Below are 15,096 nucleotides of genomic sequence, written 5' to 3' on the forward strand. Positions count from 1 at the left end.
TTTTTTTTTATACCCAAGAAAAAATAGAAATTGGCTTCCCATTGTATCCAAGGATCGAACCCAGGTCTCCCACATTGCAGCCAGATTCTTTACCGACTTAGCCACCAGGGAAGCCCAAGAATACTGGAGTGGGTAGCCTACCCCTTCTCCAGGGATCTTCCTGAACCAGGAATTGAACCGGGTCTCCTGCATTGCAGGCAGATTCTTTATCAGCTGAGCTACCATCGTAGCCCCTCACATTATATTCACCTTATATTTATTGAACGCCTCAGCTCTCAGAGCCTCAGCATGCTCTTAAGCTGACGATAACAGAGGTACCCACCTCCTAAGGTTGTGGTGTGGATCTTCTATGTAAAGTGTTTAGCACAGTACCTAGAACACAGTAAGTGCTCAAAAATGTTCCTGGCAGAGAAAGTATGTCGATGCTAAAATGGCATCATCCCCTTTTGTTAAATACGACAGCAAAATCCCAATATGTTTCAGGTCAGAGAGACGAACTAAAATGCACTTTATCTATTATGGAGATATATACTGCTTTATGTAAAAGACGTTTTCCTCGCAAAGCTGTAGGTCATGTATTTTCACTTGATATATACATGATTTCATCGTCATTTTATCATCCTCACTATAATCAGGGCTTCCCTGGTGACTCAGATGGTAAAGAATCTGTCTGCAATGCAGGAGACCTGGGTTTGATCCTTGGGTCAGGAAGATCCCCTGGAGAAGGGAATGACAACCTAATCCAGTATTCTTGCCTAGAGAATCCCATGAGCGGAGGAGCCTGGTGGGCTACAGTCCACAGGGTCACAAAGAGTCTGAGGCAACTCAGCGACTACTACTTTCACTTTCACTATGATTAAGTAGTTCAGTTCAGTTCAGCTCAGTCGCTCAGTCATGTCTGACTCTTTGCATAGTGGATCCTAATTCATCAACTTGGGATTTCTCTCATCTCCAATTTTGATGTTAGAGATCTTGAAATGTGCTGAGGCAGCTTCCTTGATTTAAGCAAATCCTTTTTAGTGTCAATTCCTCCTCCTCCTTCTCTTTCTCTGCTTTGTGCTAGCTGCTGAGAAGGGAGAATTAAACAAGACCCTGCAGTCTTTGTGCTAGCTTTGTGCTAGCTGCTGAGAAGGGAGAATTAAACAAGACCCTGGAGCCTAATAGTGGGAGAAGCATAACTAGGCTGGATATAAATCATAGATGGTAGTACAAGACACAGATGAAGTACTGTGCAGGGAGTGATGGTGGGTCTAAAGGCCATTGGGAGTTTGTCTAGAAGAAGTGATGGTGAAGCTGACTTTTAAAAGATAAAAGGTCTTCACAGATAGGAGGAGGGGATTCCAGGGAAAGAGACTAGCTTGTAGAAAATACGGCGATTTAAAAATACTAGTTTGCTATTTTTATATTACTTGAATTGAAAATGTCTTGTGCTCAAATTTTTCAACTTAAATTTTCATAACGTGTGTTGAGAACCAAGCAGCTCTCTAACTCATTCTATGAATATTCAGAAAGGAAAGAAAGAAACTAACATTATTGAGAACCCACAAGGCCCTTGGCTAGGTTACTTCATATGCATTATCTCATTTAACTTACACAAGTTTTGGAAAACTTGTGTATCCCCATTTTAAAGATGGGGAAGCTGAGTCTCAGTTACATTAAATAAGTGAGGTGTGGCCACACAACCGTACCTGATAAAGCCTGAGTTTAAACCTAAAATTTTACTTTCAAATACGATACCGTTAAGACAACATTGCAGTTACCACTGATTCTTGGAATTTAAGCTTAGTGTGGCACACAATCTGCAGTAGTTTTTAATGCCCTGGGAAGAAGTTTTTTTCACTGCCTTTGCTGACCTTCCCTCTATCACTTTACCACTTTATCACCCTCGCTTTTTACCTACTTATCCCAAATCCTATTGTGCTTATATTACAAATTAATAATAAAAGTAAGGAACTACCTGATTTACTTCTTTCAGTGACCAAAGACCATTTAAAAAGAGATGGTATAGGGATAGGGAAACAACTGTCATTATTGAGACTTCTAATCCCCTCTCTTGCTGCAGCAGCAGTAAGATGCCTCAGAAATGTCCTCCAGTTGTCATCATGAAGTATGCGATTCGGCTCTTAGGTTTGGAAAGTAACTGTTGTGTTTTAGAGTGAGCACATATTATTTTAATATTTTTAAGGTGTTAGAAAAGCAACAGAAGCCTATATAAATGTTTAGAACTAATTTCTATCTCTGTTATTGTTGATCTTGTGGCCTACAAATATGCCTTTCACACGTACGTATTGATCCAAAGTTAACACTTATTTATAGATCCATTTAAGCAATTCAGCACAGTGCTTTGCCGAGAACTGATTGGATGATTAAAAACCTGGCAGATCAAAGTAGATACATTTCCAAAGAAAATTACTTCATGTCCACATTGGAAGCAATAAATTATATCCCCCCTTTTTTTTGCATTAGTAATTAAATCTTTCCAAATGCTAGAAAGCAGCCAGACCACTAACAATATTTGTATCATGTTCTGGGGCTTAGATGGTTCAACCTGACTTGAAATGGAGACCATTTATTCTAAATTGATTTCAATGCCAAGCCAACAGGTCAGCCCTTAATGATGAAGATGCCCAGCCCAACCTCTGGTGGATAAGCCAAAATTAATTAACTCAAGTTGCAGAGTATAGGAAACAGATGCTTCTCTCATGTTGCACAAATAAATGCTTTGTGTTTGGATGTATTCTGTTTTATTCAAAGAATAACAAGTTGGAAGTTAAAACGCTAAGTTTTTCACAGTGGAGCCAGCCTTTAGTAGTGATGACAGAAGCATGAATTTATAGAACAAATTCCAGCAAGTGCATGGAAAAATGCATTATCCCCTATATCTCTTATTTTGGCTCCAGGCCAGGCCTAGGAGACTTAGTTTTAAATCTGGACTGATCCAAGTGTTGATCCATTCCAGAGCAGACCTAGGAGTTCCAGAACAACACAAAGGTTATTTCTAATCTATAGAGTCCCTGGAGACCCCTCCCAGAGGTTTACATCTGCATCAGATATTTGGATTCCGTTCTTTGGCCAACTTGCAAATGGCTTAAGATTACATTGTTCTCTAGAGGTATGTTGTTAGGTGCACTGTTTATCTGATTGTCTGTCTAAACATTCATTCAGAATCCCAGTATTTTGCTTTCCCTTGATTGTGGCAGGCTAAAGGTAGAATAATAACTGCATGGTTCTGATCTCTTTTCAGAATAAATGGCTGTTTGATAAGATAAAGATGTTACCATCTGGTAGTACAACTTCAAATTCAGTAAACAGAAGTCAATCATATGATAATGTCTGGTATTTTTTTTCTTCTGAATCAATGTGAAATAATCCTTGTTTTTCTTTCTTTTCTGTTAGACTGAAAATGATGAGAATGGCCAAGCAGAAAACTTTTCTATGGACCCACAGTTGGAGAGACAAGTGGAGACCATTCGCAACCTTGTAGACTCTTATATGTCTATTATCAACAAATGTATCCGAGACCTAATCCCAAAAACAATAATGCACCTTATGATCAATAATGTAAGTGTTTATCAGCTGTCTCATTTTTAACTTCTAATTCCCTACTAGCGTGGAAATTGCTCACACTCTCTCCAGCTTCTTTGTGATGTTTTCTGGATGGTCAAAACACCTATTACCCAGGCTTATCATTTTCCATTACAAGTGGTAATTGACTGAGTGGAAGGGAACTTAGGAAAGAAAACATAAAACTTCTAGCTACAGTATACTGGTATTTCCTATTAGCTGTCTCCTCTAGAAGGGTGTGAATTTGCTCATGATAAAGCAGAGCAAAAATACTATAGTCAAGGAATAAATTAGTTGCAAAGCCAGGAATAAAAACCAGATACCCTGGCTTCTAGACTTTGAAATTAAAGGCAAAAGATATCTATTCTTTTCTACATATTCATACAGAATATGGTAATACAGTTCTTCTCACCGTCTAAAAATTATAGAATACTGTTTTAATCTAGAAAAAGGCTTTTTGCCCTATCCCCATGGATACAAAATGAGTTTCTTTTTCTTTTCTAAGGTAAGATGATAGAACCAAGGATCTGAAAGTAATTGATCTATATTTCATAGAATCTTTTCCTTTTCATGGTTATTTTTATAGCAGTCAGGAAATGATACTTAAATTACATGGTCTGGTTTGGTTCTTTTGGTAGCTACTTTGCTAAACTATAAATAATACTGCAATTTATTTGAGAACTTATCTTTTAGATAAGATAGGCTATAATGAGGTGTTTTATAGCAGGGTTTTCTGATTCTTGAAAAATGCAACACCGATTTTATTCCTTGTTATCTTCTAAGGACACATATTTATTTAAATAATATATTATTAGCATTTGCTTGTAACAAAAATTAGATGGTAAAGCACAAAAGAGCCCCACCCTAGAATTCAGGAGAAACCTGGATTCTATACTTGGTTCTGTTACAAACTCTGTTGTTGTTCAGTCTCTCAGTCATGTCCTACTCTTTGTGACCCCAGGGACTACAGCACACCAGGCTTCCCTGTCCTTCACTGTCTCCCTGAGTTTGCTTACTCATGTCTATTGAATCGATGATCCCATCCAACGTCTCAACCTCTGTTGCCCCCTTCTCTTTCTGCCCTCAGTCTTTCCCATCATCAGAGTCTTTTTCAATGACTCGGCTGTTCGTATCCAAACAGCCAAAGTATTGGAGCTTCAGCTTCAGCATCAGTCCTTTCAATGAATATTTAGGGTTGATATCCTTTAGGATTGACTGGTTTGATCTCCTTGCTATCCAAGGAACTCTCAAGAGTCTTCTCCAGCACCACAGTTCGAAAGCATCAATTCTTCAGTACTCACCCTTCTTTACTGTCCAGCTCTCATATCAGTACATGACTACTGGAAAAACCATAGCTTTGACTATACAGACCTTTGTTGGAAAGTGATATCTCTGCTTTTTAATACACTGTCTAGATTTAACCTGAGACAATCCTTTGTGTCTTTCTATTTCCTCCATATATAAAATATGAATCATAAAAAGGTATCTGGCTTAGTTATTTGTTCCCCAAGATGGAATATATGGAAGTATTAATATAATGAAAAGTATAGTTGTAAGGAACTAATATGGCTGCTTACTAAAGAATTGAAATAACCATTATCCATATATTAAGATTCCTTTCAAAATTCTAAGTTTGACAGTTTGTTATTCATGATGTATGAGCTCCTTGACTTGAAGACCCCAGTCACATGAGCAATCTTGTTTTTAACTCACTTTATTTTCATACACATTTCATTTATTCAAACAAGGTGAGTAGAATGCTTTGAAGTATCAGCAGCAGGTAAGCAATGTATTGGAAATATATTGGAAACTATAAATTATATACTTAAGCTTAGTCAATGGCCTGCTGTGTGACCTGAAGCAAATCATTTGGCCCCTCTAGGCTGAAGTCAGTCACTTCTAAAACTACACTAGGAACCCTGAGCTGCCCCCCAGAATTGTCAGAGAACATAATAAATGTGACTCTATGCCATTTTGAAAAATATAAAGTACTAAACAAATAGTCTGTGTATTTTTCAAATTACTCTCTTAACTTCACTTAAATGAGTTCAGGTTGTTTTGCTGTGGAATCCAGGCACTTGCTTATTTAAACATTTTCCTGATTAAGAATCATTTATCTTTTCACTGTTTTACCGAGAGTCATTAGTGCTGCCATCAGTTCAAACGCTGCTCTGCTCTGCACTATATTAAATCATCAGCACAGGAAATAGCACTTCCTGTCTATAGCTGTGAGGAGTGGCTTGACATAAATTAGTCAAAAGGGGGAAAAAAAAACTGATTGCAGATCTATCCTACTTTCACCTTCTCAAGAAACACACACACACAAAGAAACACGAGGATAATTGCCCTTACCCCTCACCACTCACTTGCTTTATGAGATGGCAAAACCCCGACCTAAGGGTATTATCCATGGAAGTGAAGTTCAGCTGATTGTCCTCAAGGAGACCTCACAGAAGAGTCCTGAGAAAGAAGACTTCAATTAAGACTTGATCTCCAAGGTCAAACCTTGCAGCAGAGATTGATAGGAATGTGGAGAAAGTGAAAACATTATGTAACGCTGGATTCTTATGACATTATGGCTCTCTTTGTTTGAATATAACTTTTCATATCTACCAGAAAATAGTTTTATACATCTAGGATGATTGCTTTCCTTTGGATATTATTTTATCCACATTTTTACCATATATGTAAAAGTATATAGAGCTTCCCTGGTGGCTCAGTGGTAAAGAATCCATATGCCAGTGCAGGAAATGCAGGTTCAATCCCTGGTCTGGGAAGATCCCCTGGAGAAGGAAATGGCAACCCACTCCGATATTTTTGCCAGGAGAGCCCAATGAGTCCATGGGGTCGCAAAGAGTTGGACATGACTTAATGACTGAAGAACAAAAATGAAAGTATATAGTTTTATATATGTGTGTGTATAATATAAATTTATATGTATAATTATGTATATGTAAAAACACACATCCCTTTTTTAAAAAATATATTCTCATGACAGCTTATGGTACAGAACGTTTGACCCCTTTTTGTTCATTCCAAAAGCACCCTTTTGAGTACAAGAAACAGAAACACACTGAACACCCAGCACTGTGTCATACATATGTGTTGATTTTTTTAAAAAACTTAAAGTGAAGAGATCTTCAAGTGAGAGAATTCATCATAGAATCATAACAAGAAAAATTAATAGTTTGACTCCTCATTCTGAATTCCATCTACTTAACCCTGCTTTTCTATAAATGGTTGTGGGTGAAAAAGCTAGTTGTTCCTGCAGAACCAACAAATGCCTAAAACCGGGTCCTCTGTTTGTTAACTATCACTATTGAAAGCCAGGCTGTGGCCTTTCCTCTCTGAAATGGGAATGGCTACTCTGCCTTCTGAAAACGAATATGTTTCAGCCAACTTTCATAAAGTTCAGAATTTGGTGGGCAGTTTCCTTTGAAAGTTTACATTAAGTGTTCTGCCACTCAAGTCTCCATATGGAATTGTTTAAGAAGTTTAAAGCCAGCAGTAAATGCCTCGCCTCAGACATACTGTAAGCCTTTGTCTATTGAAATGCAGCAGCTGTTTCATTGCTTAAACATACCAGGTAACAGCGGCACAAAGAAATAGCAAATTTATGACAGGCAGTTTTTCTGGACAGGCTACAGGCAAAGCGACTGAGTTTTGTTTGAGACTTTAAAGAAAACACACATATGACACCGCATAGCAGGCACATCTTGATAGCCTCTTCTTCTAGCTCACACTACCAGAAGTTCTCGATCAGAGAATCAAGAAAGTGAATCCAGCTTTATTTGAAAAGTGTCAGTGGCAAGGTGGCACATAAGTCTGTGTTTGAACCCATAGGACAGCCACCTGTTGGGTACTCATGATTTTGTTCAGTTTCCAATGAAGAAGTTGAGGCCCCAAGAGGCTAAGTGACTTGCCCAAGATCACACAGCTGGCGGTGGCAGAATCATGACTAAAATCCACCTCCACGTCTTCTCATTCATGGTCTGATATTCTCTCCAGTCCACCACCAGAGAGTGCATGTGGCAAGGTTCAGAACATTCTAAGTCAGTCTTATCAAACTAGGGGGGTGGGCTCTGATCCCCATAGCATAGACATAGGCTGTCTTCCCAGAGGGTTCATTTTACTTGAAAATTTGATCAGGGTTTGTTTGAATACGAGAAACAATGTTTTGAATCTTAACTAGTAAGTAATTTAAAACATTGCTCCTCGTAGTCAAACAAACCCAGCTAATACGAAATAGAATGTAAAGTTTTATGAAACATTTTAAGAACCAAATATGAAACCTAGAGGCATTTCACACTTGGAGCCTTTACCCCTGGACCCCTAAAGGTCTACTTTCACTCTCCTTGCCCATTGGCCCTTTGGTGGAAAATTAGTAACATGTGCCCTAGTTTCACAACTTATTGTAACTTTAGTGTGTATGAAGTAGAGTCTTATTTTAAATGTTCATTATTTGAAGGGAAAGAACATCTTAAATACCAGAGCACTAATTTATTTCCACCAGTCAAGAATTCTGTATCCTGCTCAAGAAACAGATCCCAACTAAGACCCAGAAGCCTCACAAGCCCCACTTTGCTCCTCTCCACCCACCACCATCACTCACCACCAAGGGTAACTCTCCTGCTTTACATCATAGATTAGTTCTGCCTATACTTGAACTTTGGAATCATACAGTATGTACTTTTTTCTGCCCATCTTCTTTGCTCAACCTTTGTGAGTCAAAGGATATTCCTTTTCAAAGGAAAACTTGGTTGGTCCTTACCAAAATGAAATCCCTGGGAAACGGAAAGCAGTCTTAAGCAGAAATGAGAGAATTGCGAGATCCCAAAGAATCTATAAATTCTAACCAAGCCCCTCTCTAAAGCTGAACACAATTAAACTTCTTAATTAAGTTTTTATAGGTGTATTCATGTGAATGAAACTTATCACTGTGCCATTCTGGGGCCCCTCCCGTCTCGAAACAAAAAGGTTTTAAGGAAATGGTCTTCTAAGTAACTGAATTGTATGAAAATTCTATAAATATCTCTTCTATTTGTGAAGGCTTTAAATGGTTTTAGTAATAAAGACAAAGAAGAAAGTTAAGGATTCAAAAATACTGCAGGTTGCTAGAGAAGGGTTAAAGTCAGAAAGAGAGGAAAACATGTGGAACGTTTTTAATGACCTCACATTCCTTTACACTGAGCAGAACGACATGGCGCAGTAATGCCTGTTTATCTAGCCTGTGGAGTTTGAACTGGAATGAGGCTTTGTGCGTGAGAATTTTTTGGTGAACCTCACAAAGATGTATAGGTTATAAGGTGTTATAATTAAAGGCGTAAAGATTCTTTCAAATCTCACATGCAAGTATAATTAGTTTAGGTCATGTTCTGTAAGGTATTTTCTCAATGCTATCATTTAAAAGGGATCCACTTGGCCTCCAATTGTGCAGAATCCTTGATTTAAATATTTGTACCATTGACATACAAACTGCTCAGAAAGTCCCTGAAGTGTCTGGAAACTCCCCAAAGTCCCCCCTACCTTTGTTCCAGTTGTAGCATTACAAAGTGAGGCTAGCAGGAGGAGAAGAGTTTTAAATTTTCTTACGTGCAAAATAAATGTTACTTCACTCTTCATGAACTGTGTCACTTGATGCTGGCACTATTGCCCTAGCTGCCTACCTCCACATACGTAATCCCAATTTAGACCTTATACTATTAAAAAAAAATAGCTTTTGTTGATGGAGCACTGCCTAAATGCTAGGCATCAAGCCTACCAGGCTCCTCTGTCCATGGAATTCTCCAGGCAAGAATACTTGAGTGGGTAGTCATTCCCTTCTCCAGGGGATCTTCCTGACTAAGGGATCAAAACAAGGTCTCCCTCATTGCAAGCGGATTCTTTACCATCTGGGCCAACAGGGAAGCCCTGGCATCATGCTAGGCAATATATATTCACTGTTTCACTGAATCCTTGCACCAACTCTTTTTTTTTCTTTTTCTTATACCAACTCTTGAGGCAGCTCCTACCCGTAACCTGATTTTGCAGATCAGGAATCTGAAACTAAAAAAATGTTAAGTTTTTTGTCCAAGAACAATAAATGTTAGAGCTAGGACTCAAATTCATTTTTGGACTGTGACATGTGGCTTGTGGGATCTTAGTTCCCCAACCAGTGATCGAACCTGTAGCCCTACATTGGAAGCATGGAATCTTAACCACTGGACCAGCAGGGAAGTCCTGTAGGACTCAAATTTTGAGCTGTCTCTTTCCAACGAATATGCCCTTAACCACTGTGCTATATTGCCACTTTCTCTTATGCTAAAAATTATTCATATTATTTCAGGACATTGCCAAATCTATTGAATAGTAGGCAGGTTTTAATGTGTAACATTTTGATGTGAAAGAGTTGATTCAAGGCAGATCTTTGATCAGAATACCAAAGCAGGCTCTTATTATTTTATTTCATGGTTTGTTTGACAGTTGCTTCTTAATTCAGATCTGCTTTAAATCTATTCTTGGAAGGACCTTCTTTTAAATTGTGTTTAATAGAGTCTAAGTGATACTCCAGGAAGATGTAAAGCTTCAAAAGAGCTTAACCCAACTGATGGTCAATGCCAGGAAACTTGTCTGGTTTTGAGTTTGGAGTCACACCATCTCTCCAAGTACTTACACACCTCATAGTGGAAGATTTGTGCAAATGTGTATGACTCCTTGGGTACCTGCAAGTGTGTTTAGCAGTAAATAAATCTTCAAGGAGGAGAACAGTTCTTAAGCCAAATTTACTGTCTTTTTGCTAAACTTGACTTTCCTTGACTTCCACTCACCCAAACTTCAATGCTTGAAGGGTCTTTGTTCCTTTCTTCCTTGCCTCTCATATCCAAACAACACCAGGTCCAGCTGCTTTTTCCTTTTAATATCATTTATCTGTGCCCATATTTTCTATTCCACAGCAACCATGCTAAATTAAACCCTTATCATTCCATAAATCTGCAGTGGTCTTCTGACAGAATTCTTTATCTCTACTACCACTCTTGCAAATTCTTTTCCAATCACAGCCAGACTGACTTTCCTAAAATTCTCTTTTATTATTTCACTTACTTGCTTTAAAAGCCTTCCATGGCTCCCCATTGCCAAATGGATAAAGTTCAAATACTTTTCCTTGGCTTTCAAGGCCTTCACATCTGGCCCCAGGTTACCTGGCCAAATTTACCTTCTACAGCTATCACACATAAACTTTCCCTTCCACCAGACAGTTGCCTGGATACATCTTATGTATTAGATTGCTTCTACATTTAAATCACTCCTGGTTTACAGAACATGTACAGAGAACAGTGTTCATTTATTTCACGACAGAGCTGTGATTTAGCTGAATTCTCTGATTAGCAGAATTATTCACATGGTTTGATACCTTTAAAAAATAGTGAAGTTATGTGTTTTAGAATCTTGTCATTTCTGAGTTAAAAAATTTAACTACAACCCAGGAATCTCGAGCATCTGACAGGTGTTCTGTTGTCTGCTTGAATTTGTAACAATTAAATATACTCGCTTTTGGCCTTTCATAGATCCAGTGACTCTAGATAAGTGTTAACTTTCTCTTAACAGGGGCATTGAAAAATCCAAGTTGGTTTATTCTTCTAGGCTTAAGTTAAGTGGCATACTTGTGTACCACACTATAATCATGATGCTTAACTGTAAATTATCTTTTCTAGTCACTCAAAGTGAGGCAAGGGGGTCATGGAAAAGAGCACTAGACAAGTCTGAAGATGTGGGGTTCAACTTAATGTTGGGTGACTTTGCGCAAGTTACTTAACCTCTCTGAGCTTCATTCAGTTCCTTCATCTGTAAAATTGGGATAATAATACATGCTTCATATATATGCAGTGAGAATTAAATCAGATAACTTGTGAAGACACATTGGATTTCATTGATTCTCACATTCACTTTTTTCCACATTTAACATTTCTGACACGAAGATGCATGTGACACTCAGTGATACCTTGGCATTCTGTCGTAGTTTTGTTGATGGTGGTTTTCCTTTCTTAGTGGCACGTAAAAGAGTGGTGTGTCTCAAAATCAGGGATGTCTTAGACTTGATGAAATACAGGTATTGATTCTCTCTCCCTCAAGGCTATGTGACAACGCATCCTTTCCATTCTTATCCTGCCACAAAATGCCCCTCCCCAAAGACTCACATGAATTGGTCATATTTTAATTTGTTTTCTTATATGGAACTTTATGTCATATAAGGTTAACTATGGAACCTTACATCAGTCTTCATCACTGTTAAGCTCTGGCAACCAGAGAATGTATCACTTTTTTTGTAAATGACCTTGCATAATTATATATTATTCTATATTTAATAAATATTCTCTTACTGGTACTAATTACACTTTTGAGACAACATGGAAACCTGGGGTCTTAATAGTATTCCAGTGATTTTTGGTAAAAGATAGGTAAAGGGCTGAAATGCCAAGGAATGCGTAGCTTGTGTTACTACCTAAGTTTCCCCACACCATTGTTTCCTATTGAAAATACCACCACTTACCTGCTGGCACTTTCCCTCATCTATAAACCAAGCAGCCACAGACAACATTGCAGAAATGCTTGCACAACCAATAGGCCTTGTTCTGACAATGGCGAGGTTTGGCCCTCTTTTCAACTAGCTGTTTTTCTTTAGTATTAACAGCCATAAGACAGAGAGGAAAGTTACTGGCATTGGGAGACTAATGAAGAAAGAAGAGTAAACATGCATGATGGGTCCCCTTTCCCAGAGTGAACTTTTGTGGACTTTGTCCACAGGCTCTGAACCAGTTTGTCATTCAGTCACTCATTCATTTCCATTTTTCACTTTTCTGCGGTGACTCGACAGGTTAAAGATTTCATAAACTCCGAGCTCCTAGCACAGTTATATTCTTCAGAGGACCAAAATACCCTGATGGAGGAATCTGCAGAGCAGGCTCAGCGCCGGGACGAGATGCTTCGAATGTACCAGGCCCTTAAAGAAGCCCTCGTGGTCATCGGCGACATCAACACGGCCACGACGTTCACGCCCGCACCACCACCTGTGGATGACTCCTGGATCCAGCATTCCCGCAGGTAGGAAGGAGGTGCCCCCAATGCCAGAGGCCTCCCAGCTTGTCCAGAGTCGTTTTCCGAATGTGCTTCCCTAAGCCAATATGAACCTAAAGCAAAAAGAGGAAAAGGAATATTTAAGTTCAGGAGGGAGAGAGAATCAGATAGTCTCAGCTCCTTTCAAAAACAAGCACAATAAACCTGGACAATGGCATGTTATACAGCCATTAAAAAGAATAAGTACTGAGGTGAAAAGACAGTCCAGTTAATGTGAAGCTTAAAAAAAATTTAAGTTGTAGAATCTTGTGTACAAAAAAGCAATTTATGCACACACACACACATACACACACACACACACACGTATATATATATATATACATGAGAGAGAGAGAAGATATTATAGAATATAGATAAAAAGGATACCCAGGAAAAGATACTGGTTGTCTCCACAGAGGAAGGGGTGGGGAAGGAAACTTCCTTTCACCTTTTACCCTTTTATAATATCCCTAATGTGTATCTGAGTTAGTCAGACAGTACTTTTTTAAATGTAGTCAATTATAACATATTTTTTAAGGATAACTTCTGATGGAAAGGAGGATGGGCAAACTGCTGTCTCTCTGTCCCCAGGTCCCCCCCTCCAAGCCCCACCACCCAGAGGAGGCCAACGCTGAGTGCACCTCTCCCGCGACCCACGTCTGGCCGGGGACCTGCACCCGCCATCCCCTCCCCGGGACCCCACTCAGGGGCGCCGCCAGTGCCATTCCGGCCAGGCCCATTACCTCCTTTCCCCAACAGCACTGACTCATTCGGGACACCTCCGCAGGTTCCATCTCGGCCCACTAGGGCCCCTCCCAGCGTCCCGAGGTGAGTGTTCTGCACACGGCCAAGTAGGGGGGTTGGGGGGTGGGATGCTTGTGGGTTCTCTTATAGCATGACAGACAAAATTGATTTGGAAAAGAAAAGGGCAAAGATACTGTCCTACATGTTTGCGGTACCTCCTCCCCCTGGAGAGGAATCACAGGAAGATTACTGAGCCCATGACTCCATTTAGAAACCAATATATGGACTACACTCTCCTTTCTCTACTGGCACAAACTAAATGAACCACAGAAACTTAGGTCCAGATGAATGACATTTTGGCAGCTGTTTGTAGAATTTGACAGAGAGCTTTGAAATGAAAGAGCCAGTGGCTGGTTTGCTGCAAGCTGTGTGCTCCCTAGGTCACCAGAGCATCACAAGCTAAGGCCTAGCATTTTCTATTACCAGAGGAATTCTATAAAACCACTGACTTCAAGGAATATTATCCATCTGCCCTCCGAATTTTGACCCTTAAGCCCAATGTCACTAACTTTAATGTAGGCTGAGTAAAAATCTGGCTGATTCATCTGCAATTGTTTTTTATTTTAACACAGACATATGACTGCTGTATGCGGTCACTGACAATAAATAAAACAGAACATTGTACATTTGAATAATACATTTTGGCATTTATAAGCAGATTTTCAGGCTTAATTGTGAAACAAAATAGCTAATAAATAACTGAAACTTGAAATCATGTACATCACGTATAGTTGAAACTATAGTCTCGCCTTTTACAGTCAATATATTAATTAGAGATTTTGAAAGTACAGGGAATTAGGGTTTTGTTTTTTTTTCAACATCAGAAATTTAAAAAGGAAAGAAAATAACCCATAGAGAAAGCTAATTTTTTAGAAGTTCAATTCAGAGGATTAAAATATTTGTATACTCCGTGAAGGAAAACCTTACTATGCTTGTACTGTCAAAAGAGAAGTGATTTCTGCCCACCCATGAAGTCTGAGTCACCTCACCCTCTAATTACAGTGCTTACATTTATTTCAATGTTCAGGGCTGTTGGGTGTAATGAAGAGAAGAAGGGGCGTCCTAAACCACTAAACAAAGGGAGGTGTAGAGGAATAGAAGGGAATGTGAAATCAGAAGATTTGATTTGCCACAGGTCTTGGGCAACTCAGACTGAGCCACGAGTTCCTCATCTATGAAATAAAGACTCAACAAGGTTGTTGCGCAAATCATATGAGATGGGGTATTTGAATGAGTCTCATCAACTGTAAATCACGGTGGATGTTATTACCATCACCATTGTGGTCCCCATCAGAGAGGATATGTGTACTCTCAAACCAGTTTTTTTTTCCTCTAACCTCAGTAAATTTGATTCATACTGAGGACTTGGAACTGAGCTAAATTCTAGTATTGATAATAAAAATGATAATATTTATTGAGCTCTTAATGTTTGCTTTGTGGGCGTGTGTGCCCAGTCGCTTTAGTCATGTCTGCCTCTGGCGGCTCAGTCAGTAAAGAATATGCCTGCAATGCAGGAGACCCAGGTTCGATCCCTGGGTTGAGAAGACGCACTGAAGAAGGAAATGGCAACCCACTCCAGTATTCTTGCCTGGGAAATCCCATGGATGGAGGGGCCCAGTGGGTTACAGTCCGTAGGGT

The 15,096-nt window shown here is 39.2% G+C and overlaps 1 protein-coding gene across 6 annotated transcripts in view; it reads left to right on the forward strand.

Annotated features, from left to right (window-relative positions):
- DNM3 (dynamin 3) overlaps positions 1 to 15,096 on the forward strand; it is a 628,097-nt gene that overhangs the window by 585,144 nt on the left and 27,857 nt on the right. For all 6 annotated transcript variants that reach the window (XM_005690651.3, XM_005690650.3, XM_005690649.3 and 3 more), the window contains 3 exons: positions 3,397 to 3,561; positions 12,416 to 12,642; positions 13,246 to 13,482. In XM_005690651.3, coding sequence (XP_005690708.1) covers positions 3,397 to 3,561; positions 12,416 to 12,642; positions 13,246 to 13,482 — 629 coding nt within the window. The remainder of the gene's footprint in view (positions 1 to 3,396; positions 3,562 to 12,415; positions 12,643 to 13,245; positions 13,483 to 15,096) is intronic.

Source organism: Capra hircus, chromosome 16 (assembly GCF_001704415.2).
Source record: "Capra hircus breed San Clemente chromosome 16, ASM170441v1, whole genome shotgun sequence".
Lineage (NCBI taxonomy): Eukaryota > Metazoa > Chordata > Mammalia > Artiodactyla > Bovidae > Capra > Capra hircus.